This window comes from Geospiza fortis, unplaced genomic scaffold, assembly GCF_000277835.1.
Source record: "Geospiza fortis unplaced genomic scaffold, GeoFor_1.0 scaffold215, whole genome shotgun sequence".
NCBI lineage: Eukaryota > Metazoa > Chordata > Aves > Passeriformes > Thraupidae > Geospiza > Geospiza fortis.
In genome coordinates this window covers 586848-613368 of record NW_005054573.1, presented here as the reverse complement: position 1 = coordinate 613368, position 26521 = coordinate 586848, and the positions used below count along the sequence as shown (strand labels likewise).

Here is a 26521-nt window from a genome sequence, read left to right as displayed (position 1 = left end):
CTGCCAAAGGCCCTCGAGTCCCTGATAGCTGTTCATCATTTGGAGTCTGCCCTTGACTCCCAAAGTGCTTTCTCCTTGAAAGACCAACAGCAACTTAACCTGTGACTCCCAGCCCCAGCCCTGCAATGCCCTTTTTTTCATTTCCTCACTTTGATATTTTCTGCCCTTTTTACTTTACTTTGTCTTGCTGTTTAGTAAGTCACAAAGTTTGAAGAAGGCAACAATGAAAGGTATGTGAGCAGTTTAACAGCTAATCTGCATAAGGGTTGTTTTAATCCCCTTGTACCTTTGTGTTATCAAAGGATTCGCCTTGTAAACGACATCGGACTGTGGCTTTGAGAGAAGTGACTGCACCCGAAATAGTTAACCACATGTTTTACCACAGACTGTCAGGGTGATTAAAATTAAAGAGTTATCAGATCAGCAGCAAGTTGAGATCATGTACTCTCACTTTCCCTGAAAGCTAAAAGCTTGTTTCCCTCAAGACTTCAAAAACCTCTTTGAAGCAGATTGCAGATCTGAATCTCAGCATAAGGCACTCCAACCTACAACTCATTAGTCTCTTCTTAAGAAAACCCACAACATTTAACCAACTCATCATAAAGGGCAAACATTCTTTTAATTGATGATCAGATGTTGGGTTCTTCTGAACTTGCACACATCAGACAGAGAAATGTGCAGAAATGGTGCACTTGAGAGAAGGTGAACATCCACATTGCAGCTGGATCACACACAGCCTTTCTGGGATCCAGTCTTTTCATTTCATCCACATTGCTCAAGTTTTTGTCTTCTCTCATCTAAATAACTGCAGTATCTTCTTTGACCTTCACAACCATACTCCTTTCTCCGATCAAGAAAGAATTTTGGAAGGGGAATTTCCCAGGTCTTGGTGTGACCTTGTGCCTGCCTCCCTTTGACTTTTAACTCCTTCATTGTCACATAAAATATTTTGCTCCCATTTTCAAGAGCCGTCTCCTTTGCAACCATCATAACCTTTTAAAACACTGGCTTTTCCTCCCATACTTCTCACCAACGTGTTTGATCAAACTTGTCAACTTTTGGGTTTATTGTTGCACCAGTCTTCACACTGGGAGGAGCTGTGAATGAATGCAGATATTGCCATGATTGCTCTTAATTGTCTCAAAATATCTTATATATCTTCAGAAGTGCTTCTCTTTATGTGGTTTTTACTCCTCTTTCTAGAAAAAGTAGGTACTTGGCATGTAATCCATGCATCCTCCTACCAGGCAGTTTTAGGGAGTGAAAAGATCCTCTCCCAACCTCCTTTTCTCCAGGCTGAGCTCCCCCAGATCCTTTAGCCTCTCCTCATCAGACCTGTGCTCCAGACCCTTCCCCAGCTCCACTGCCCTTCTCTGGACCTCTTCCAGCATCTCCATGTCTTTCGTTGGTTTCATGTCATGGCACCTCCTGGAATAGTTTGGGAAGACTGCAGAGAGGATGCAGAGCTGCTGAGGTCAGGACCATACTGACCTCTGGAGTGAACTGTGCCCAAAACTTCATTCCATCTTTGTGCCCAAGGAAACTACATGGTTTGCCCCTAAAAAAATCAACATCCTTGCTGTGTGAGTGGTAAAATAGCCAAGGGATTGGAAGAATCCAGGGAGTGGGGAATGGCAGGGTAGATTTTTTTTTCTTCACCAGCTTTCTGACTTTTTACATTTTTAGGGGAGATTAGCTTTGTTTTTTAGGGTTTTTTTTGTTGTTTTTCACCTTGCTGGTAATTAGCCAATCAACTTGAGTTGGCATGATATGAAAATGTCAATCTTTTAAAAGGCCAGCACATCTGGGCATGACCTGCCTCACAGCCTGTGGTGTTTTGCACAGCTCAGCTTTCCCTGGATTCTGCATCCCTCCACAGCTGTTCCAGTGTTGCCCTCCTGCTATTATTGGTTTGAAATACTGCCCTCACATTACCTTGAGATGTTTTGATGTTTTGTTTGCCTCCTCATTTTCCCTCTGCACTTATTCCAATTTATTGTCCCCATGACAAGGTGCCACTATTTCCTTCTCTTGCTGTCCTGATGTCCACTGTTCTCTCATTCCTTCATTCACAAAATTCATCAGCCTCTACCAATTATTCTCACTTCCCACACCCCAAAAGTGTCCTGGGACTCCATTTCTCTGCACTTGGATGTGACAGTGGTCACAAGGGTTCTTGGATGAGGGAAGAGACGAGAATGTTGACTTTATGTTCAGAAGGCTTGATTTATTATTTTATGATATATATATTACATTATAACTAACTAAAAAGAAATTAAAAGGAAAGGTTTCTTCAGAAGGCTAAGCTAATAATAGAAAAGAATTATAACAAAAGCAGCTCTCTCGGACTCTGTCCGAGATTGCTTGGCCCTTGATTGGCCATTAATTATAAACATCCAAGATGGGCCAATCACAGACAGACCTGTTGCATTGCACAGCAGCAGATAACCATTGTTTACATCTTGTTGCTGAAACTTCTCAGCTTCAGCAGCAAAAATCCTAAGAAAGGATTTCACAAAAAGATGTCTGCGACACTTGGAGGTAGTAAATGGGCCAAACAGAGAGGTTGGTGTAATTGTGTTCACTGGAATTTAGCCTTTCTGTCACTTGCAGAATTAGGAGAACATTTAGCTCTCCTAAGGCAGATGGGAATTTCTGTTTCTCCCCATATTCATGGATTTTTGGTGCCTACAGCATTTGTGGAAGTTCTGGAGGTGGTTTCAATTATTATGATGGAGTGGATGGAGACAAACCCTTGGAATTGTGTATTGAGACAATAGACATGAAACATAACAATTAAAAAAGTAGTTATTGGTTCTGCTGAAGCGCTCCCTAAATCAAGTTTGAAAAGTTTTTTGAGACCTGCAAGCCTTGTCATCTGAGCCAACAGATAGGTGTGAGCTGGGGTGTCTGATGCCATTTGAGATGTCTCAGGGCTTCTGGGATTTCCACAAGTACTGTCAGATATCAGACAGGAAATACTGGAGGGAAAGAAACCCAGCATCTAAATCAGCATCAGCCCTTTCAGATTTCTTCCCTCACATTTCCCATTCACCTCTGTTACTCACCCAACCACAAAACTGCTCTTGGTGGGTGTGCTGGCAGTATCAGGCTTCATGAAACCCTCCCTCCTGTTTCTCTTCCATGTCTGAGCTAGCAGAGCAGTGATAGATGAGGCTCTAAAACAATACCTTTAGTCCACAAGAAGTGAGTGTGGTAAATTCGTAACAGGTATTTTTAGTGCTAGGTAAAACACAGACAGTGAGTCACGCCACACTAACCTAAACTCAGAACTTCCTCTGTCACGTGGCTCTGTGTCACCAGCACTGACACTATTCTGATCTCAAGTTAAAGCAGCAAGGTGCAAAAATAGGACAATTTTCCCCTTACTACAGAGGCAGTAGGATGGGATTGGTAGGAAACTGGATGGCTCTGAAGTTTTGGGCAAAAGCAGTGGAAGAAACCAGGCACTGCACACACCTGCCCAGTTCAGAGATGAAGAACACCTCTCCCCAGAGACAACAACAAATCAAACCAGGTGAAAATGAAGATTTGTTTCCCCACCTGTGCCTGAAAAGCTAAATCAGCCCTGGGGATTTATGTGCTGTGAGAAACTGGGCTCTCTAAATGGTGCAGTCTTATGAAGATGAAACTGATACAGGCAAAGTGAAGGAATTGATACCATCAACAGGACTGAAATGGTAATGAACTTTTTCTTACTTCAAAACTTATCTCCAAAGGATCCTTTAACAAGCAAGCCTCAGCTCTGCAGGATTCTTTCCCCCATTAATGTCATTTATTGCTTATGTGAATTTGTAAGATGGGAATAGATCCCAGATGTGGGGTTGGGGTACAGACCCCAATTTTATTGTAACTTGCCTGTGAGATTATAATTAACTGTTCATTAGATTATAGAGAGATTATCTTAAAAAATGATTTCAGTAATAGTGAGTCTGCAGTAAGTGGCAGAAATACAATGCAGATAAAATGACCAGACACAAGTTTTTATACAAACAGCAATGGAGGAGAGAGCAGCCTTAGGGGGATGGAGGTGGGTTTGAATATTCCCAGCAGTGGAGAATAAGAATCTCCTGTTCTAAGAATCTGGCAGTTCAGTCCCTGCTGAGTTTTCTGTACCAGCAAAGTTTCTCTGTTCAAAAAACAGTGTAAAATAAAGTGGAATATGAACTGTCAGGAGCTCTAGGACCACAGAAAACTGGGTTTGGGAGAAATGCACTTCTATTACCTCTTGGCTTAATCCTGCTGACCAGCTGTTTGCATTGACCCAGGCAGTGGAATCTAATGCAAAAAAAAATCCATATACAGCAAGGCTAGAGCAGGTTGCACAGTGGACTCAGCTTTGTCATGCTAAGCATAATTTATTCTCAGGAATGTGACAATCTTGGTTCCTTCTGTGAGAAGTGGAGCTGGGCAAACCACTCTAGAGACACCTGATTTACCTTCTCCAAAGCAAAGCTTTAAGGTGCTTCTTTCTTTTTATCAGCTGCAGTGGTGGAAGAACATTCCTCCATGCTCACATTGATAATCAGAGTGGTTTACCTGATGTATTGATAGATCTCCCACCTGCCCTTGCAGAGAGGTTGGGCTGGGGACTTGAACTCAAAATCTGTAATTGAAAGAGGGAACATTAGCATAGAAGGAAGAAGAAGAAAAACTAGCCTGGGCACAGTGTGCTGCATAGAAAGTGCATTAAGTAAAGAATGGGGAACATTTGTTTTTGTTTCTGGGTGTTTATAACATCCTTGGTTCTGTGGTAAAGCCACAGAGCTCAGACTCTGAATGCAACCACGGCTCATGGTTTTGTAGCAGAACACAGAGCCAAGTTTTGAGAATATCATACATGAAAGCCTTGTTTGGTGTGTGACACTTTTACTTAAATAGACAATCTCAGTAACCCACATGTCTTTGATATTTTCATCTGAGAAGAAACACAAATTGTCTTTTTAAACAACAGCAGAGATACAGATTCTTTCCTTCGTCTGGAATTTTCTCAGCCTTGCTTTTTGTAGGGCTGAAAGGGCAGTAGAGAATATCCTCTCTGAAAATAATTGAATGGTCTGACAAGTGTGTGTCCCAGTCTTGGAAAAGTGAAGATAAAAAGGTCTAGTGGGGAAATTTTGATTTCAAATATGCCCTAAGGACTCATCTCACCTGACTTAGGGACTTAGCATGGTCATGGAACTTTGCCCTGGAGATCTCAAGAGTAAGATGGAAATTTTCTGCGCATGGCAATGATTTTTCTGATGTCATGCATGAAGTATTTTTCCACATAGAGAGGGTTATATATTCTTTATGTGAAGGCTTACACTTTGCAAAATAAGAACATCAAGAAAAAGCAGCAGGTGACTGAGTGCTGCTCCCTGGCAGGGCTGAGGAACAGGGAGTCAAGTGAGGGAAGTCATGGAAGAGCTTTGGAAATGTGAGTTTTGGGGGAAGCATTAGAGGAGATGGAGCAAAGACTCAGTGAGCCACGTTGTTCCAAAATTCAGGACCAAGGTCAGGGAATGGAATCCGTGGGTAGAAAATATCCAGAAGCTGGGCTTTGAAGATAGCATTAATACAGCAGGGAGAAGAGGGCAGACAAAGCTGAACATTGAAGAAGTAGGGAGACCAAAATAACAACAATCTGAAGGCAACAGTGAGCAAAGTCTTCCAGAAGTAGATAAAGAATGGATTTTTTTTCTGCAATAACAGGAAAAAGAACATTACATCTCACCTCTGATGAGGTGGGAAAACAATTCCTCCAGCTGAAGAAGCAGGTACTGCAGGATCTCCATCTGTCTGTAATATGTGCTTTTCCTCAGTAGGATCACACTTTTAAAACATTTTTTTTACATTTTTTTACTTGTAGCTGCATATTGAGCCCTTTGTTGCTGAAGGCCACTGTAGCTGAAAGGTTTATAAAGGTATTTGCTCTCTAGTTGACCTTACAATAATCACTTGTCTGTGTTTGACAACTTTAATGTATTCTGCATTGCTTTTCAAATCCATGGGACCCAGCACTAATATGCAAGTATAATGGGAAAGAAATTCCTCTCATTTACATGACTGAGATCTGGTACCCATCTTGTGTGAATGAAATTCACATGAATGAATTTCTTTCTTTTGTGAGTTTTAATCCTTTCCAGGTTTAAGTTGCAAATCTGTTCAGTGTATCCCTGTATGATGAACAGCAAGATGGAAAGGTTGCAGGAGCACAGACCAGCTTTTACCTTGTGTTTGACCCTCACTTCAGGCTTCACCCATGCCTGCAGCTTCTAGGCACTGCTGCTGTGCAGGATAAAGGAGACAAATGTGATGCTCTTCACAGGAAAACCAGCATTTCTCTTCTTTTTAGCACTGAGGTATAGTTTAATTTTTATTAAAAGAATGATCATCCCATGCCTTAACTTCCCCAGTCCCCCAGAACTTTTCCCTCTCAAAACCCTTTGACAACTATCAGTGAAACTGTTCTGTAAAACAAATGGTTTTTATTTCCTTTTCCCTCTAATTATATTTATTCCTGATAGTGCATTTTGACAAACACCATCTAGGGTTGAATGTATTGACAAAACTGAACTTGCAGTGCTGGGACAAGCTGAAAATACTAAGGCAAAATAATAAAAAAGTACTGTATGTGCTGAGGCCTGGTTGATTTTTGACCAGTTTGACCCAACTCCTTTCCCTTTGCTTATGTCTATTCCCAGGTATCTTTGTTGATTCCCCTAAGGAATTAAATCAACAGGTCTTACAGCCACAATTCCTTAAGTGTCTCCATGATTAAAAACCCCTAAATTGGTGAAAGGTGGTGTTTCTACCTCAGCATTTGCAGGGAGAAATTACACATATATATATATAAATATTATGTTTAAACATTGGGAGAGACATTGAAAATAAGTATAGGAAGCTGAGGAAAGAAGGGCTTAGAAATACAGTGGGGAATGCAATCCTGTGCATTAATTCATTCAGTGGTGAATAAAATTACATGAAATAGCATAAAACGTAACTGCTCTGAAACCCCTCGATTTTTTTTCCAAAAAACCAGAACGGTTTCTGATAAACGAGAACTGCCAGAAAGAAATTTCACAACATGTTCCAGGCAGAGTAATTCAGAAAGTGTGATCTGGGGAACCTGACTCATCCCAGAACTGATCCCACTGACACATCTCTGGCCGAGCAGCTCGTGGTGCTGCTCCTGCACACAGCACCAAACACTTTCCCTGGGCTCTGGCTCCTCATCTGGCAGGGAAAGGAGAAGCTGCAGCACTTACTGGCAAAATAGTGAGAATAAAATCACCTGGGGCTTCAACATTCCTGAAGGTCCTTCCTGCATTAATCAGTTCAGTCACTAGCAACACACTCTTCCCTTGAGATGGCCAGCCCTGAGGAAAACTCCCAGCCCTGCCAAGGATGATCCATCAGCAGTTACAGTACCAGCATTTCTGAGAGCCTGCCTTAGGCTGTGTCTCTTCGTACCTCTCGGCCTGGACATCATCATCAGACACAGAAAGAAATATCACATTTATGGAGCACTGAGAATGGAAGGGATTTTTTTTCCCCTGCCTTTGAACAAAGCAGTTTAAATTTAAATACACTAATGCATCACCAGACCATTTCTCAATGCACCCACTTGTCATGATAAATAAGCCAAATCTAAGCAGTGTCACCATTTATAAATGTGTAAAATTATGCTGAATTGGATTAGCTGTCTCCATTCAGAGTTTATAGGTGCTGCTGATTGAAAGGCATGGCTGAAAAAATATTTCATTTCTATAGTATCCATAGCAAATTTGGATGGTATCTTTTAACTAACAGCATTGCCATCAATTTTACCTACAGAGGTGCTGGCATTTCAGTGTCTATTTTTGTTTCCTAAAGTTACAAGCAAAATGGAAAAAGGAAATTCAAAGGGCTGCCTCAGGCTGCTTTGATCTGCCCACTGTTCTAGTGATGGGTTGGAGGATACATACATTAGTCAGACAAAAAATATCCTCTAAAGCTCTGGATTTTCTGCAGTTGACAGTTTGTGGGCACAGAACCCATTTCTCTCATTTCCTTAGAATAATAAATTCCTTAAGCTCCTTAACATCTTTCCTTTGCTGAAAGGAGTCAGGATGTTCTGCCTAAGTTTTGGTGGCTCTAACAGCCACCAAAAAACGCAAATCATTTTTTCCCTCCCCAAAAGGCAAAAAGAGTCTTTTACCTGTCCTGTTCCCCTTGATGAATCCAAACAAGAGCCACATCAAAAGCCACTTGCGCTCCATGGGACTTGTCCCCATCTTTTCTCCACACCTCTGAGGATGGTGAAGTTTCTCAGAAGCGATGAGCTGTTGCCAGCCAAGCCAAGGAGCTGATTACTGGCTCATGAGGCTGTCTGGGAGCATCACCCATGTGTGCAGAGAGGACTTTGGTCAGCAAATCATCATTTTGCTGGCTCCACAGGAAAGAACAAAGGCTGCTTTCTGTTCGGGTTTTAGTCTATTATCCAGGAAACCAAAGTCGATGCTCGGCGTGGCAGAGCGTGCCATCGTGTATAGGAAGTGGTTTGACACATCAGAGCTCCTGGCTCCACAGCTCTTTCACATTTCACTACAGCTGAGGTCAGTAGGAAGATTTTAATAGGTTTGGGGCACTCAGCCCCAAATCTGTGGCTGAGCAGGTATTAGAGAGGGACCAGGGGCTGTGGAATAGACGTCTGGTGTGTGACAATGGATCTCAGGCAACATCTGTGGGCTTTACCTGCAAAGAAAAGGTTCCATGGCTTATCCTTTTGGGTTTCAGAGGTCTTCTCTTAGTGATGATAAAGGCATACTGCATTTGGTTTTGATGGAAGCATGTGCGCAGTTTCTCTGAATCACAGCTGAGCTTCTGCAGGATGGACAGCTTGATTAAAAAAACCAAAACCAAAAAATATGAGGATGAGGCTGCCAGGTTTGGAAAAGGTTTCCCTTCCCTAAATTGTCTGGGTGTGACATGCTTCAGTGAAATTTTTGCAAATGCCAGTGGAAAACTGGAAATTACCAAGGACGTGTCACACTTTATGTAGTTTTTCTTCAGCCATTTCCACAGAAACCATTTTCTGTTAGTAACTAGAGAATTAATTGGGATAGACTATAGAAAAGAACAGATTTAAACTATCTGTGGTATTCTACCATGATTATTACATGCTGGGCATTTATTTCTCCTTTATAAATCCTCAATGAATTAAATCTTAACAGGCAAGCTAAGGAATAGATGTGATACATTTTTAACTGCTGCTGTGGCAGCATCCATCAGTCTGCCACCTTTCTCCTGATAAATCTCCCTTTGCTCTTTCCATGAGAGATTTTGTGCAGCTTTGTGATGCAGGTGACAAATCCTCCTGCAGGGGTTGCCAGCTCTGAGGCTTTGCCAGGAGATTATTTCTCAAATCCAAATGCAACAGGGCATGGAGAACAAGGAAGATTTCTGAAGCAACTGCTGTGGGTAAAATGCTCTGCTCACCCTGGGGCTGCTTCATGCTCCACAGTATTTACTGACTTTGCTTCAGTATCAAATCATCTTCCACATTTAACAGTGTAATAGGAAAAGCTCATGCCAAAGCCCTCTGAAGGACTTAGAGAGTTTCACTCCGGAAAAATCTGTCTGAAAGTGTTAGAACCCAATTCTTCACCTTTTTCCAAGATGCCTGGAGATATGTAACTGCCTGAACCCTGCAGTCATTTGGACTGGTGAAACATATTTATTATGTTGCCAGGAAAGAAATCTCAAATTTTTTATCCTTTCCTTACTAAATACAGGGTCTGCTCTTTTGAGGTGAAGGGATTTACTTGCCAACATCTGCTTCAATTTTTTGCTTGGTCTAAGTATTTAATTCCACAGCTATTTTAATGATGGACACAGAGATGAGGGATGTTTTCTGCAGTTCTCCATCCAGCTCAATCTTTCATGCAGCCATTTGTTTTCAGGTAGCAAACCTCAGCACAGGTGAGTAACAGCCACTAAGGTTTTACCAGAAAAGGTGAGTTTTTATCCAGGAATATATGGAAAGCAGTCAGTTGTACTGGAATGAATGGTGACTTCAGGTGGCTCACTGCTACAAACACAGATTGCATGAGAAAGACCTGTAAGTCAGCATTTACACCTCTTAAAGGTCAGAAAAAACAGTTATGGTTTGTGAGAGGAATTAGCCAGATCAGCTTTGGAAATAGGTCAGTTTGCTGAATGATTCTATGAAAAAAAAAAAAACAAACCAGAGCAGATTCTGCAAGCAACAGACCCAAAGTAGAGCGAGGTAGAGAAGGGGACAGTGAGAGCAGAGACCCAGCAAGGGGGAAAGGCACCCAAGCACAGATAAAAACTGGAGTTTATGAGGAAAAAAACATAACTAGCATTATAATTTAGATGATCAACATGAGATGTTAGCAACAGAATTAGGAGTGGCAATAGAGGACAGGAGGTGCTGTGAAAACTCTGGGAAGTGGTGGAGGGAAAAAAAAAGATAAAAGGAATCTTGAGAATTAAGGAAAATGTAGAAGGAAAAGAAGGTGCTGGGATATCTGTTGTTCCTTGAATTTCCTCCTTTGATTAGCAGAGTTTTGCTGCTCAGGTAAGTCCCTCTGTTTCAGCAGAGAGCTGGGAGGAAAAGAGCCTGTCACGTAGCTCAGGCCACCACAGACAAGATTATAAAAATTATTTTTATTCAATATCACAAGACCACAAGTACAGAAATGGAGTTGCCATGGAGTAAACCACAAACACAGCTACAACCTTCTTAGGTCTAGGTTTAACAAAGGTTTTTTGAAATCCTCTAAGTGCTTTTAAAACTCTGCCCAAACTCATTTGGTCTGGAGGACTGTCCTTTCCTTAAACTGGTCTCTCAGCTAGCTTGAAGAAAAGGCAACACTGTGATCTTACTGCAGCCCTTCCCAGTTCAAAGCAGTTGCAAACATCTATGTAACTCACGGAAATAAGCAAGCTTTGTGTTTTATTCAACTTTTCTTCTGTTAATCACTCTTACACAAGTCCTGTATTCAAGGGAATAATGTTTCATATGGACCTTCCCAGGGAGGGTGTGGAGGTGGCTCTAGCAGCTACCTAAACACTGTTAATCAGAATATTGCTTATGCATCCTTAAAGTTATGGTAATGGTGGTTGTGAACTCACATTGTGCACCCACAAGGACCCTTCCCAACCTCCACAGCAGCATCCAGCTCTGCTGCAGGGCAGAGGTTTGGGGAAGCATGAGTTATACCACACCCTCAAAATTATCATCAGAAAATTTTCATCCAACCTAATTACCTATAAAGGTCAAACAGGTTTTAATCACTTTTTATTTCCCATAAAAGTGAGATGGAGCTGACACAAGGCACACAAATCTCACACCTTAAATGGAGCATCTTTACCATGTTCATACAGGGTTTAACTCAAGAGAGAGCTGAATGGTCAGTAGAGTTGTTGAAGTTCCTCCTTGAGTCAGTGGAGAGTCAATAAGAACATCTAGAGAGTGATTCACCTCCTCTTCTGAACATCTACATCCACCAGATGAGTCACTCTTATCTCTCTCCCATCTGCACACAACAGTTAAACCAGCACAACAGCTCTTTTAGGTAGCCCCAGCTGGATGAGACAAATCCATCCTGAAAATCCATTGAGTTTGAAAATAGAATTTGATTGTTTAGCGACTGAGAGCAGTCTTTTCTGCCAAACATCCTGGATAGGGGTCATCATGGCTCATATTAACTGTTCCTTTCTTTGATGCTGAGATAAATATGTGAGGAACATTAAAAACTCTTGGATATATTTAGTTTCCATGTAGTGAGTACTGCCACAATGTTCTTAACACACCAATGCCTAGACTGGGCTCCTTATTACTTCCCCATGCAAATACAGCTGAATAGTACAGATAACTTCCTTCCTATTCTTATTTGCTATCATCATTCCCTTGGCCTGAGCAAAAACAAAAATTGAGGAACTGGTAAATGAAGTGTACTATTGCATGGCCATATTTGCTCCTTCTCTTCTTTCTCTTATCAGGAAGTTATAGTGAATCAGCTCTATTTAATCCCATAAAGTGCACAAGTGCACCCTGCAGTGGGCTTCTTACCCAAGATACCATTTATTTGCTTGATTTCAGTAATATTTTTTATATTATCTATAAAGTTATGAAAATATAACCTAGATGAATTATGAGATGAGTATGAAATTTATTGGAAAATCTCCAAAAAGAAAAGTGCCCTTAAAATGGTTCAAAACTGTGTCAAATAGAAGGTCATATTGAGAGACACTGATTAACTGCCAGAAGAGAAGGATGCACTCAAAGGTGGTGCCCAGGTGAGATTTTGGTTAATCGGTATTTCCAGCAGTTCCGTGGATGATGAAGACCAGCTGGCAATGTCACACATGAAAATCTAAAATCTAACCCTGAACTGTGCAGCACATGCAAAGAAATCCCTTGTTTTGTGCTGTGACAGCGAAGCCATGGACAGGGTTCTGCCCCTGCTTGTGGGCACTGCACATTGAGAAAAGCATGGAGCAGCAATGGGAATGAAAAAAATGTTGTCATTATATTGCAAAGGCTTCATATTGGTGTCTCCTTATTACAAGAATTTCATATCTCCTTGATGTTTTTCACAGGAAGCTCCTCCAAGCACTGAATCTTTCTTCTTCTCCAACTGCAGCCAACTGACTCCAATTCCCCTCAAGCACCCAATCCACTCTTTTATAGCACTCTTCTTCTTATTGGCTACAGCTGTGGCCTGTTAAAGTCAGGCCTGCTCCTAATCTTTAATAATTAACCCAGCTGCAACTCTTTAGGGGGTAAGATTACTTTCTATACTACCTTTATTTACTTATATTCTATCCCCCTACAAAAAAAAAAAAAAAAAAGGATCTAGAAAACCTTTTCCAAAAGAAAGAATCAAATAACTTGAAGCTGTCTGAGGAATGATGAAGGAGAAGGGGACAAGGTAAGAGCCTTAGCAGTGGTGATGGAGCTCATCTAGGCATGGCCTAGATGAGCCCTCAAACCTCCTTCCAGCAGTGGAGTCTAGGGACTATTTAAATAGGGCACATCCCCTCTATTAGAGGGATCTAAAATCAAGAGGGACAAATGTCAGCGAGTTCCAATGCTCAGTTTGGCACATCCCAATATTGCCATTCCACCTTTGGCCCTTAAATTGCCAAGTGGACTTCCCATGGTTGAAGATCACCATTAGAAATCTTTCTGCTGCATGTCAGAAGGCACCTTTCTGCATCTTCTTTACCTTCATGGGCTGGGTAGATGCTTCTGTTTAGGAAGGCAGAGCTCAGTGCCTTCCTTTAGCTCAGTAAAAGCACAGATAATCTTGTCTATATGAATTTTGTTGAGTCAGCCCTAAATTTACCACTTTGTAGGAAGCTGATGTAGATGTTCCAAGAACTGGGGCTAAATTCTCTGCCACAGAAATTAAAAGCAAACAGTTTCATTTCAGGTCCTAAACCCTAATGTAGTGCCTTACCCTGGGAGTGAAAAAAACCTTCTGAACTGGATGGATTTTGAGGATTGCTTATAGAAATGCAAAAAATTACAAGTTCTAAATGCAAACAGTAGTGGGGACTATTTAGAGAAGTTCTTCAGCTTGAGTAACTTGGAAAATTTCTAGATTTAACTACTAACCAAGAAAAGTTGGTGTTCAAGTGTAAAAATTTGTGTGGTACTCAGGAAACAAGTTCAGAGTGAGAAAATGAAAAGCTGTGTAGAAAGCTCAATGCATTTTGCTTCAGCCAGGCTAAAGAAACAGAAAATAATAGGAGTTTTTCCTTCTTGAGCAGAAATTATTCAACCTGACCCTTTCATGCAGTGCAGAATAAGGGTTCATGCCTTGTTTCTTTGTTTCTAATGAGGCTCAGGACTTTGTCCAACATCTTTGTGATGAATCCCAAATCCTCTTCTTACAGAATTAAGTGCAATCCTTCCAGGCTGAGATTTGATACAGAAGCCAGGCCTGATGATTTGGGACAGAATTTTGAAACCATGATTTCCTGTGATTGCTGTAGGATTTTTTGTAGGCCATTTTTCTGATGCACATTCAGTGGTTCTCAAATACTCCAGTATTCAAGCAGTTGTAGATGAGGAAAACTAAAATGGGACAATTATGAATTAATGAGGGAGCACTGATGTTCAGCAGAGCCAGACACTTGAAGACAGAAAATTATGGGTGAGATATTAAATAAATAGCTCACTGGTGGGTACCCTTTGCATTGGGTCAGATCTCCATGGCCTGTTTTGGTGCAGTTAACCTAAAACCATTTTCACTGACTGAGCACTATTTGTGCAGTGGAGAAGGGTGGGGTTGGGATGGGATTTTTGGAATATCAAATCATACAATTATAGAGTCACAGAATGGTTTGGGTTGGAAGGGGCCTTAAAGATCATCCAGTTTCTGCCTGCCTATTGTGGGTAGTGCCCCCTTCCACTATCCCAGGTTGCTCCAAGCCCTGTCCAACTGGGCCTTGAACACTTTCAGGGATGGGGAGTCAACAGTTTCTCTGGGAAACCTGTTCCAGTGCCTCACCACCTTCACAGTAAAGAAATTCTTCCTAATATCTAATCCAATCTAGTCCTTTGGCTTAAGGCCATTTCCCCTTGTCCTATCACTCCATGCCCTCGTGAGAAGTGCCTCTCCAGCCCTCTTGTGAGCCTCCTTTAGACACTGGACTGCTGCTCTAAGGTCCCCTGACCATGAGATGATGGATGTTCAAGGTGCGAAGCTCTGAGTAACTTGGCAGGCCTCTGGAGGATTTCAGGGCACTTTGTGTCTTTCTCCTGAGGGAGCTCAACTGCTGAGACAAGATGAGGAAAGAATTTTGGATCAACAAGGTGGTTTTCACATTTTGTCAGTTAATGAGATGTTGGTGTAGACCCAGACTTTTGAGTTAGTCACCCGTCTGCTGTCACAGTGACAGGAGAGGAGAAGCAGCAGGTGACCTATTTCTGATGCCCGCATTGGGGTGAAATGAGCTCCACTGTGAAGTGGCTGCTTAGCTGCACTGCCTGTGGGCACCCAAATGCTGCAGATCTCACATTTGGTTTGAGGATACCCACCAAACCTCCCACCTGGCATGCAACTAGCACGAACAAACTCTGCCTGCTATAATTAGCACCAAACATTGCCCTGTGTTGCCTTGGTGTCCATAACAGTCTCCCAGTGCTTAGACACCTGGGCAAAAACAACTTCCCTACCAACAGGTTTAAACTCTTCTATCAGATGAGCTAGAAATTTGTTAATTGTCCTGGATTCAGACCCTCACCATCTTTCTGACTCTTGTGGTTATAAATGCTGGAGCACAGCAGGTTTGGGGCTGGATTCTAGACATTTTCACTCTCGAAGGGTAATGTAATTAAAGGTGAAAGCAATGGAATGCAGCTGGCAAATCTGTACTATGGAAAGGTCCAAGATGTCCAATTGAGTCCAAACACCTGTTCTGTTCAGGGCCTCTGATGGTCAATGCCTCTCTACTGTTGGGAGGAAAAGGAAAGAAGAAGGTGACCTAGACAGTAAAGCATGCTAATGAAATACAGGAGTTATTTCCATAAAGCAGTTCATATTTCATGCCCTGGAGCTGTTCTTCCAAGAAAACAGCAGCTATTTATCAGGCTGTTCACAGAGGAAGTTCTCCTCTGACCCTAAGGAATGAAACTGTCCACGTTTTACAGCCAGAGCTTACTTCATCATCTGCCTCCACCCAGCTGAGGGAACTGTCTGGTGGTTGGTTTTGGAAGTTGCAGAGGAATCATTCATATGGGGCAAATGGCCTCAAGCTTTCTCCCAGAGATCAAGACAAAGCTCATTGTAACTTAAGGACATTCAGTGCTGAAAAGGGGTCCTCACCCCAAAATGCTGAGCTCACACAGTGAGTGTAATTGGCTTAGAATATGACTGCATTTACCAACTGCTCAAAATGTGCAAATTTTGCTGGATGTCACCTTCATCCAGCAGAATTCCATCATGTGTGGGATGATCTTGTGCTTTGAAAGGGTGCAGTGACACTGCAGGCAGGAGATCAGATAAAAAACCAACATGTGGGATCTTTTATATCTCTTCTGGATGTACACTTACCCACTTCTCTATTGATACCTCTGATTACCACAGTTCAGCCCTTCTGAAGTCCTGTCTATTTTGATCCCTGCATGGTAATAACCATAACCCTATGCATTCCTCTGAAGAAAGCATTAAACCATCTTATAATTTTAGGCTCTATCCTCAGGTGGATGGTTCCAACTCCTTATTTTCTTTATTTCTAGTTCCCAGAGATCAACATTCCCTCGTCTTGAGTTTGACTTGCAGCTTATTTTTAACATAGGGAATTATTAAATAAGTCTTTGAAAGTGAGAATATTTTGGGTAGAGTTTCACATGTCCCCATGTCCCACAGAGGCTGATGTCACTTGTGTTGAAGGAACAAAGGGAGGACAATTTCCAGGGCTGATTTACTTCCTATCAGCTCAGATGCCCTCATGACCATCTTCATTATATCTGTCACCTGCATGATACAAAGAGTGGCACTCAAAAAATACCTCATTAGCTGTTTTCACGGTGAGCAAGTGGAAAACCTGAATATGTGACGTGAATAATAAAAGCCAGACACTGAGCTTCCTCCATTTGGAGTGTTTTTGTCAGGTCATTTAAAGTTAGAAGTGGAAAGTACTCTAGATGCTCTGCCAGATATGTGCAGCTTAGACTATAAAAGAAGAGATGAAATATAATATGAAAGAATAAATCATAATAGAATGATAGTATCTACCTGCTTGGCTGTTCAGTATTCATCAAGATGATTACATCTGTATCATCCTTCTTTAATGAGAAGAAAGAAAAAAAAGAAAATTCAAAATTTAAAGAAAATACAAAAATTAAATATTTGCACAAAGACAGTAACTGCACCCATTTTAATGCAACTGGGTTTGCATCCTTGTTGCTGTGGCATCTCAAATGTCCATGCACAGCCAAACCTCAGCTTCTCACACTCCCCAAAAAGTGACATTGTCTGAGCAGAGCTGCTGGCACTCACTGATTGTCACAGGCATTGCTGTGAGCTCGCCATGGTGGCACAGCCTGGCTCTGCCCTTGGAATGCTCCATTCTGGCAACATCCAGCTCCAGCGTGGAGCTTTGAAATGAGAAATCATAACCAACAATTGGGAATTTCCAATACATGGGAAACCAGAGGAGCTAAGAGAGGGAGAGCTTCGTGAGAAGGACTGGCTGCCAAAGGCAACAAGAACCAGAAGGAGCCCATGAAGCCTTGAGAGGCTGCCTGGAACAGGGGCTAGAGAGAGTTAAAAGAATAAAGTAAGTATTTATTAAAAAGGCCTTCAAAGGATACACCTTGAGCAGTACAAGAGTCTGGCATTGGCTACATCCAAGATGGACAACTGGACACAAGTTTTCACACTTTAATAAGTTTTGGTCCATTGCTATATTGGAGTTTAATTGTCCAATTACAGCTCCAGGTTCTGCAGTCCCATCCTCCCAGACTGCTCTCCTCAATTCACTGTTGTTTGCACTTTTTGGGCCTGAAGCTACAATGGTGTCCTTGGTTCTCAGGCTGGAAAAGGATTGTTTTGTCTAACTAAACTGTGAGGAGAATTTGCTAACACTTTATATGTTGGTTTATATCTTGGCTGGCTTTGTGCACAGGAACACAGAAAAAGGCATCTTTCAGGTCTACGACAGTAAACCACCCTAATTCACCCATCAGTGTGGTCAAAAGGGTATAGGGATTGGCTACCTGGGTGTATGTCCCCTATAATTTTATTAATTGCCCTTAAATCTTGCACTAATCAATAACTCTTACCATCTGAGGAGACAGCTAAGAGTGCCTCGTCCTAATTTTGGCTCCTCCACTAACTCCAAATGTGGATTGGGCAAGTCACTTCCTTGCCTTTCCCCTTGCCCAACACCTGCAAACTCTTGATTACAATAAATTCTTGATAAAAACCTTCATGTTAACTGCAGAGATGTCTCTATGTTCTCCTGCTTGATGCCATGTGCAGCCTTTGAGCTGAGACAGGACTCTGTCTTAGAATCACAGAATCATTTGGGTTGGAAGAGACCTTAAAGATCACTTTGTTTCATCCCCCTGCCATGGCAGGGACACCTTCCACTATCCCAGGTTTCTCCAAGCCCTGCCCAACCTGCCTTGAGCATTTCCAGGGATGGGGCAGCCACAGCTTCTCTGGGCTACCTGTGTCACAGCTCACTACACACACAGTAAAGAATTTCTTCCTGATATCCAATCTAATGCTGTCCTCTGTTAGGTTAAAGCCATCCTCCCTTCTCCTGTCACTCCATGCCCTCATATAAAGTCCCTTTCCAGCTCTCTTGGAGACTGCTTAGGTACTGGAAGGTGCCTGAAGTTCTCCCCAGACCCTTCTCCTTTCCAGGCTGAAGGATCATTGAAAACATCTCCTGCTAATTCTGAATAACTAGAAAACAACAGAGCAGAAATTTAGTCAAAATGTTTCTACCTTACATTTAAAAAGAAAGAGAGAAAAGCTTCATTTGTTTTTGCTTCAGGAAGCTCTCTGCACCAACGGAGAAGAAAGTCCCTTTCTAAAATAACAAGAAATTCATTAGCACTGCTTGTACTTTTTTAAGGTCACCATTACAGATATTTTTGATAACACATCCTTTTACGTGCATGTGGTCTGGTCTGATGGTGGAGATAATGCTGTTTACCTGAAAAGTAGGTTTGGGGTGGGTTTTTTTTATGTCTTCCTTGTTTTTCAGGAACAGAAGAGAGGACAATGCTCACACCTGGCCATTGTTCATTTATGGTTAAGGCATTGGAATGAGTGTAGGAGGAAAAACATTGAACATTGTCAGGTTGAAAAAGATGAAGAAAGCTCAGTGTTCAATTTCCATCACTTGCCTTCCATGATACAATGATCTGATCCATGATGGGATCAGATCATCAAGGACTTTAGAGTCCTCTATCTCTGGCTACACTGCTTTTATTTTTTTAAGAAATATAAGAGTTGACAGGCTGGGCTACATTACCCATCAGGGTAGTTCATTATCAGGTCTTTTTCAATAATCAGGATAATATTTCTGAAGGAAGAGGCAAGAAATCCTGCCCAGAAAAATGCAGAAATGCAGAATAATCAGCCTTTATTCCTAATCTTGTTTTAAATTCCAGTCATTAAGTTGTTTTGTAACATAGAAAAGTTTTTCTGTGTTGAATGAGATACAGACTCAGAATAAACACAGAGCTCTTTGTTTCTTACTTGAGCAGTGTCTTGTGAATTGTAGAGTTATCAAAAACTGCATGACAAGCAATTATGTATTTTCATAAAATTAAAACTGTGACCAAAAATAAGTCCCAGGATATAAAGTGGAATATGGAAAGTGTCCCAGTAAATTAGGAAAGTGATGATCCAAGGATTGTGTTCTAGAGATGATTGACTACCTGGTCACAGCCTGTGCTTGAAAACATATTAGGCATCTCAATTTTAGACAAATAAAAAATTATGAGATTCATGATATTCTAATTGTATAAGACAACACCTCTGTGTCCATATATCCATATTTATGGTCCTCTTGTGAGATGAAGAGTTTAACTTCTGAACAGCAGGAAAATGCTGCTTGGGGTTTGAGGAAGGTCCAAATCCTAAACCAGAGTCATATCCCTTAGACCAGACTGGTCAGGGATAAGGATGTTCCAGTGTTCCTCTCTCTGTTGGCATCACACACCTCTGTGGAAAAAAACATTTGGAAGGGTTGGCATGTAAGTCTTCTACAACTACCCTAAACCAGCATTTCTTCATTCAACAGATTCTGAACATGTCTTAGCTTCAAAAATTCACCTGGAATATCAATGCCACTGGACACACTTCAGGGCCTAGGATGCTGCACTTGATCCACATGGGAAGAAATCCACACAAAAAGACAAGAACACATGCCAGCACAAAATTCTGCATGGAAAAGAAGCTGAATTTCTGTTTAAAATCTGGGGATCCCTAATGGAGGAGAAATCCTTTTGACATTTTTCCCAGTGGCCAGAGCACTTGGAAAGTAAATCCAGAGCAAGTCTGGATGCTAAATCTTCCCCTTCATCTCTCTGGAGAAGTACAGCAAGTAACAAAGCCATAGCAATAATCCCAGATTCATCAAACAGTTCAGATTGGAAACAAAGCTGGTAATGAGATCCCACCTGGATTTATTCACTTTGGCCTTGCAAACCTCCAAGGATGGAGACTGCACAACCTCTCTGGGCAATCTGTTACTGTCCATGAGCACCTCAGAGCCAATTAATGTGCTTCTAACACCAAATAATTCTGTTTATACCAAGAATGTCATGACAGCCACCGCGAGGACATCAGAGAATTCTCTTGGAACTTCAAGTTCTTGGACTCAGCTGTTTTGGGCTGAAGACAGTGGTTCATAAGAACTTGATATAAATCTTGAGCAAGAGGAAGGGTAACCTCACCTATCTGTGAATCATCAGAGCAGAGGCATTTACAGAGCAATGTCACTCCGCTCGATAACAACCCACAGTTCTTAGAATTTAATCTCACATCCAGAATTTTATTTCAGTCCAAAAAGATTACCTGTAAATTTGGATAGAGCTTTCATTCAGATGTTTGTAAAGCTGATTTTCTTCTCCACTTCCAAACCCTTCTTCACTGTTTGCCTTGGCTTACAGTGTCTTTCTCAGTTATTAGTTTTAAAACTGGTGACTAATTCAACAGAGGTTTAACCCCCCCATCCCTCTCATTTTCATAAAGTCAAAGAATCATAGAACATTTTAAGCTGGAAGTGACACACAGGGGTGACTGAGTCCAACTCCCAGCAAAGGTTCTTAATCCAGATCTTTGTAGGTCCATTTCAACTCAGGATCTTCTAGAATTCCAAAAAGACAAACTTCCTGAAATCCCTCCAGTTTCTCAGGCAGTGGGATTTTCAGCATGAAAGAAACCTGCATTTTTGGCACAGAAACCCACTGTGGCTAACACGGGGGAGTTCTGAATAATTTCTCATCCAAATCCTTCCTCTAGCAGAGCAGCACAACTCTTTTTTTCCTCAGTGATGGCAGATATCCCATCTGTACTGAGTCTAGTCATGTGTAATATTTTCACTGCTGTGTTTTTGACGTTTTCTCACTTCTTCAAACAAGCTTGAGACCGTGGTGGTAGGACAAAATGGTCATTTCCTAATTTAAAGTATGGGTTTTTTCCCATGGCTGGCCAAACAAAAACACTCCCTGTGCAGTGTCAAAAGCAATGGAGTTTTTTTTCAGTTGTCATCAAAAATATTGAAGTATGTGTGTTGGAAACTTCATCTGTGATGAAATATCTCTGTTCTGAGACATTTCTTACTCATTTTAGTTATGGAACTCAGCCAAAGTATGAAACTAGGTGAAACTGTGAAGCAAGTAAAAAATAGGGGAAAAACCCCCACAATTTTCTGGGGGTTTGGGTTATTCCATAAATGGCAAAAGGCACTGTTTCCTTCACTGCTTTCACAATCACATTTTCAGCTGTTCCCTTAGCAGAAGAAAGAATATTTCAAATGCCTTTCTAACCATTTTCAATTCCTTCAGGTTGCTACTCCCTGAAGTTTGGGTTTTGGATTTTTTTTGAAGCAGCAAACCTAAGCCGATCTTCCCAAGCCAGGACAAGTTTTCCTCTGGGACTTTCCTCTTCATATTTCATTTTGCCCTGTGGGCAAAGCTAAGGATCATTGGGAGGACAACAGCAAGCATTTTCTGGGAAAAAGAAAAAAAAAAAAGATATCAAATCAAATAATCAAATCCAGAAAGGTGTGGAAGTTCTGGCAGAGTCACCACAAAAAGTGTGGTGTGTAGTAGGGTTGGTTCTCTGCTTGGGATCTCCACCATTGGCTGGAAACTACCATTTAATGGGATTTAACTACTTTTTGAGCAGGTTGACACTGCTCTGATCAGCACTCATGTTTTGCTTTTGTGCCACGTGCTGATCCCCACCATTCCCCACCTGTGGGAGTGGGAGCTGCTCTATTGTCCCGATCCTCAGAGGTTCTAAAGGGTGGTTTCTCACAGCCACCCCAAAAAACTCCAGTTAGGTTGCCATGCACTGCCCTCTAATGCCATTTTGGCATATTAGCAGCCCTCACCCTCACAGGAGATCTGTAACATACAACAAATCATCCACATCCACCAAAAACTGCTATCAATGCTTTAGGGAAATGAGACATAAATGAGACATTTAATGGCTGCTTTTTTCCCCCTCAGCACTGCTCCATTTTACACATTCTTAAAGATCACCATCAGGGAGAAAAATAAGAACGCCCTATTTACCTTTTCTGGACCATTTTGGGTGCTTGATATTTCCAGGGTCCCCTTCAGCTGCCTCTTTTCACTCAACACATCTGATTTCTTTAGGTTTTTTATTGCACTGCTGCTTCTTGGAGAGGATGAGATACCCAGGAGTGCAGGTGGCCACTCAAACATGCATGTGCACGTTGGATTTATGAGGATACTTTCTCCTTTTTTAAGATTTTAATGCTTCCCAGCAGCCTGTTTGCTTTCCTGCTTCCTTCCTTTACTAAATAGGCATTTCAGGAAAATTATCCCCAATGAATGCAGCATCTCTTTCCTTAATGGAAGCAGCTGATTTAGAGCTGCTGCTGTGTGTGTTTTGTTAGTGCTATTTTGTCTTGTGTGCATTGCTTTGCATTCATTAACACTGGGTCCCATCTGCCATCTCATCACCCAGCCAGTGCCACGCCATCCTTCTGCAACTTCTTGCTTCCAGCTTTTGGCTGATTACTCTGAAAAAATTGGGATTTGCAGCAGATTTCACCACCTTGGCTGTTCACCTTTTTCAGGTGGCCTGTTAGTACAATGAAGGGTTCCAAGCAAGGCTGGTGGCTCTTCTCACAGTGGGAAAATTGGTTTATTCACAGCTTTTTGGACCTCCCCGTAATTAATCCCACCTCCATAATCCTCCTCTCCTCTCCTCTCCTCTCCTCTCCTCTCCTCTCCTCTCCTCTCCTCTCCTCTCCTCTCCTCTCCTCTCCTCTCCTCTCCTCTCCTCTCCTCTCCTCTCCTCTCCAAATGATGAGAAAATTGTGAAGCTGGGAGAAAAGAGCTGCAAGAAAACATAAAGACAGAGCCACATGAGATTAGAAAGGCAGGTACAGAGGTAGAACTGGTGACACAGAAATCATGAGTGGGATTCACGAAGAAAAGCACCACCATGGAAAGGTTTGAAATATGAATAGAAAAAAAAAATAAAAATACCTGGAAAATCAGACTTGAACATCTGTGAGGGTCTGTATAAGGCACAGAGCTGGCCAGTGCTCCCACACCTTTGCAGATGAAAAGGAGATTTCAGCCACAATTAACCCACCTTCAAGATGTGCAGTGCTGGGGATGAGCTCACATATTTCTCCTTCATTTCCAGTCTGTCTGGGACCTTGGCAGCAGGGTGAGGTTTCTTTATCTGCCTGCAGCCTCCCTGAATTTAATGAGAAGGATTTTCTTGGCTCCTTTGCTCCTAAGTGGGTGTGTACAAATACACTGTGGCTGTTATTACAGCGATGGATCAGTTTTGATCCGTGCCTACTGCACTTTCCAGGCTTAACCACGAGCTGCTCCTCTTCTTGTGAGTTATCTGATTCCTAACTTTAATAGGTAGTTATTTACAGGTCTGATAATTCAACCTTTACCCTCCCTGTTATGACTTGTTCTGAGGAGGAACTGAAATCTCCCGTTGCTCTCGTGTTTTCCACCTTTGCAGACTCCAATCTCCTTTGAGTTTCTCCCAGTGCTGGTCATGCTGTGATATTTCTCTGTGACATTTCAACCCACGGGGATTTCTCTCCCTACCTTCTGATGCAATTAATTATTTAATTCCTTCCCTTAACATAGGATACATAGTTCTTTTCTCAGTGGGATTCTTATGCTGTAAAAGCAGTGTCTTGCTGGGTTTTTTTTTCCTTCCACGAGGTTACAGATGTGTGAATTACATTAATCCTTCCCTTAAAAAATGCAGGCATTGCTAAAGCAAAAAAACATAGGAAGATGCTTGGGAGATCCTCTAAAAATAAATTGAAGATAATTTCTTCTTATATTTAAGGAGCTTTCACTGTCATTATGAAAATAGACATATCTGTAAATGTGTTTAGAAAGATTGGGTTAATAGAAAGCAGCATAAGTAGGAGAGGAAGTAGTAGCTTTATTTTATTTATTTTTTCAGCTAACCACAGGGAAATAAACTGCACAGTAGCACAGTCGGAGGCAATGCTGGAGATAAAGACTTTCTGATTAATACAGAGATAGTGCTTGTAAAATGTTGAGGTTGAAGTGCCAGATCTATCTGCTTCAGGGCTGGAGGTTGTGTTTGGCTTTGCAGTCTTGCATGTTCATTTGCATCATCATGTGGTGCAAGTGGCCGTAGATCTTAGAAAACTCAGCTCATCTATGTCATGTGCTTGGTGTGAGCTGGAGATATACCAGCCCAGTGTAAGTAAAATAGAAAATCCATTTTTACCTCTGTCAAAAAGAAGATATTAAATAATTAGTGCAAGATATTGGGCTGGGAAATTGGTATAGCTGGGTAAATTCCAGGCTCAGACAGATGCAGAATTTTAAGGTTTGCTTTAGAAAACAAAAATTGTTTCTGCAGACCGAACAAGTCCACTTCAGGCCCAAATGACATAATGCAGCAAGAACTTCTAATAGCCAAATATTTTGCAGTAACAATTACCCAGTGACCTCAGTGACAGTGATGGCACAGTAAAATGGCAGCAAACATGCTGGAATAACAGAATTGCTTGAAATACACTTGATGAGGAATAAGTTTTCTGTTTTTGTAACTTTCTCAGTGTGACTGCGTTGCCAGACTCAGAAGAGTCTCATATCACTGTCTCCTTTTTCCCCCCAAAATCTCAGGTGCCCTTGGTAAGTACCTGGAAATACTGAATGGATGTGGGGACAGGTTATTTACTGAATAAACTACCACAGATGTGGAAACCCAGGGCACTGGGAATATTTCTCTGGGGTGCCCTGACCCCCGGGGAGCACTGACTTTGACCCTCATTCATAGAGAAAGTTTCCCAGACTCCAAGACAGACTAGAATCTGCAAAAGTGTGAAATAGATTATAGAGAGCAGTGTAGGTGTATCACTTGGTGAGAAATTAAGGGATTGGGATCTTTAGTATGTTGTGGATGGAAGCAAGATGGAGGGCACAGGGTGTCATCCTGGGTTTCTTCTTCATGCTTCTTCCTTCTTCTCCATGGGTTTGGGTGGCATTTTGTAATTGGGCAGAAAAGTCCCCATTGCAGCTCTTTGGGATCAGTTATTGGGTTAAAAGAGAAAATAATCTGCGTGTCAGCTCTTAATTGGATAGTTCAGTCTTAAAAGACCTTGTACCAAGAGATTGTTGGCCATTTTGTGCCTTCTAATGAAGAGCTGCTGAACTCACAGTAGTGAGACTGTTTTACTGATGCGAAAAACGCCAATCACTTGAGTTTTTTTTTAATTTTAAAAGTTTAATAGTAATAAAATGGTTATAAAAATAGTAATACAATTACAGTAATAATAATTCGAACAATTTGAATTAGGACAATATGAGACAACAGAGACAAAGAGTTACGGACAGCCTGGGTACCCTTTTCTGGGCAGCACAAGAATGAAAAAGGACCCACATTAAGAGAGGATTAACCCTTAAAAGTAATATCCTGTTGCATATTCATACACCTCATACATGATGCATAAATTCCATTCAAACACAGGATTCTGTCTGGTCAGTGTCAGCTTCTTCCTCTGAATCCTGACAGCGCCATCCTGCCTGAGCTAGGCTGGAAGAAGTTCATTTCTCCTGATAATGAAGCAACAAATTCTCTTTCTCTGAAAGATTCAGGTGTCCTGTGGCTGCTATCTCAGCATGAGTCCTTTCTTTAGGAAAAAAGTATCCTACATAGTATAGTTTCTATTTTAACATTTTGTTATAACCTAAAACTATATTTAACACACTACTTAAGAGAATTAATACAGCATCACTTTCTAACACAACACATATAATATTCATTTTAATATTTGCGAAAAGCCAATCATAAAATACATGCATTTTTCACACAGAACATCCAGAGCAAACAGTGCTGGGCATAAATCCAGCCCTGCCCTCAGCTCCTGTCACTGTCGCCACAGAGACCAGCGCCTGCCCCCGGCTCTCGGGAGGACGCTGAAGATTCCAGCGAGGTTGTCCAGTGCTCCTAAACAACCCAAGCGCCCTCAGGGCTTCCCCTCCAAACCCTTCCCCATCCCTGTGGCTTCCTTCGGACGTGATTCAGGGATTTTATGATTAAATAAAACCTCCGAGTGCAGCGAGAACCCGAAAGAAGCCAGGCTTATCTTCCGCGAGGACAGCTGGGGCGGGGACAGCATTCCACCCGCCTCCTGCACTCCCTGCCGCCCTCCAAGCCCCCGGGATTAGCCGTGCCGCCTCCCCCAGTCCCGGGATTAGCCGTGCCGCCTCCCCCAGTCCCGGGATTTGCCGTGCCGCCTCCCCCCGTCCCCT

General features: G+C 41.9%; 1 protein-coding gene across 1 annotated transcript in view; it reads right to left on the bottom strand.

Annotated features, from left to right (window-relative positions):
• Positions 1–8294, bottom strand: part of LOC115948860 (interleukin-2 receptor subunit alpha-like) — a 12749-nt gene extending 4455 nt beyond the window's left edge. The window contains exon 1 of the mRNA XM_031064248.1: positions 8204–8294. Coding sequence (XP_030920108.1) covers positions 8204–8279 — 76 coding nt within the window. The 5' untranslated portion in view covers positions 8280–8294. The remainder of the gene's footprint in view (positions 1–8203) is intronic.
• Between the last annotated feature and the right edge of the window lie 18227 nt (positions 8295–26521).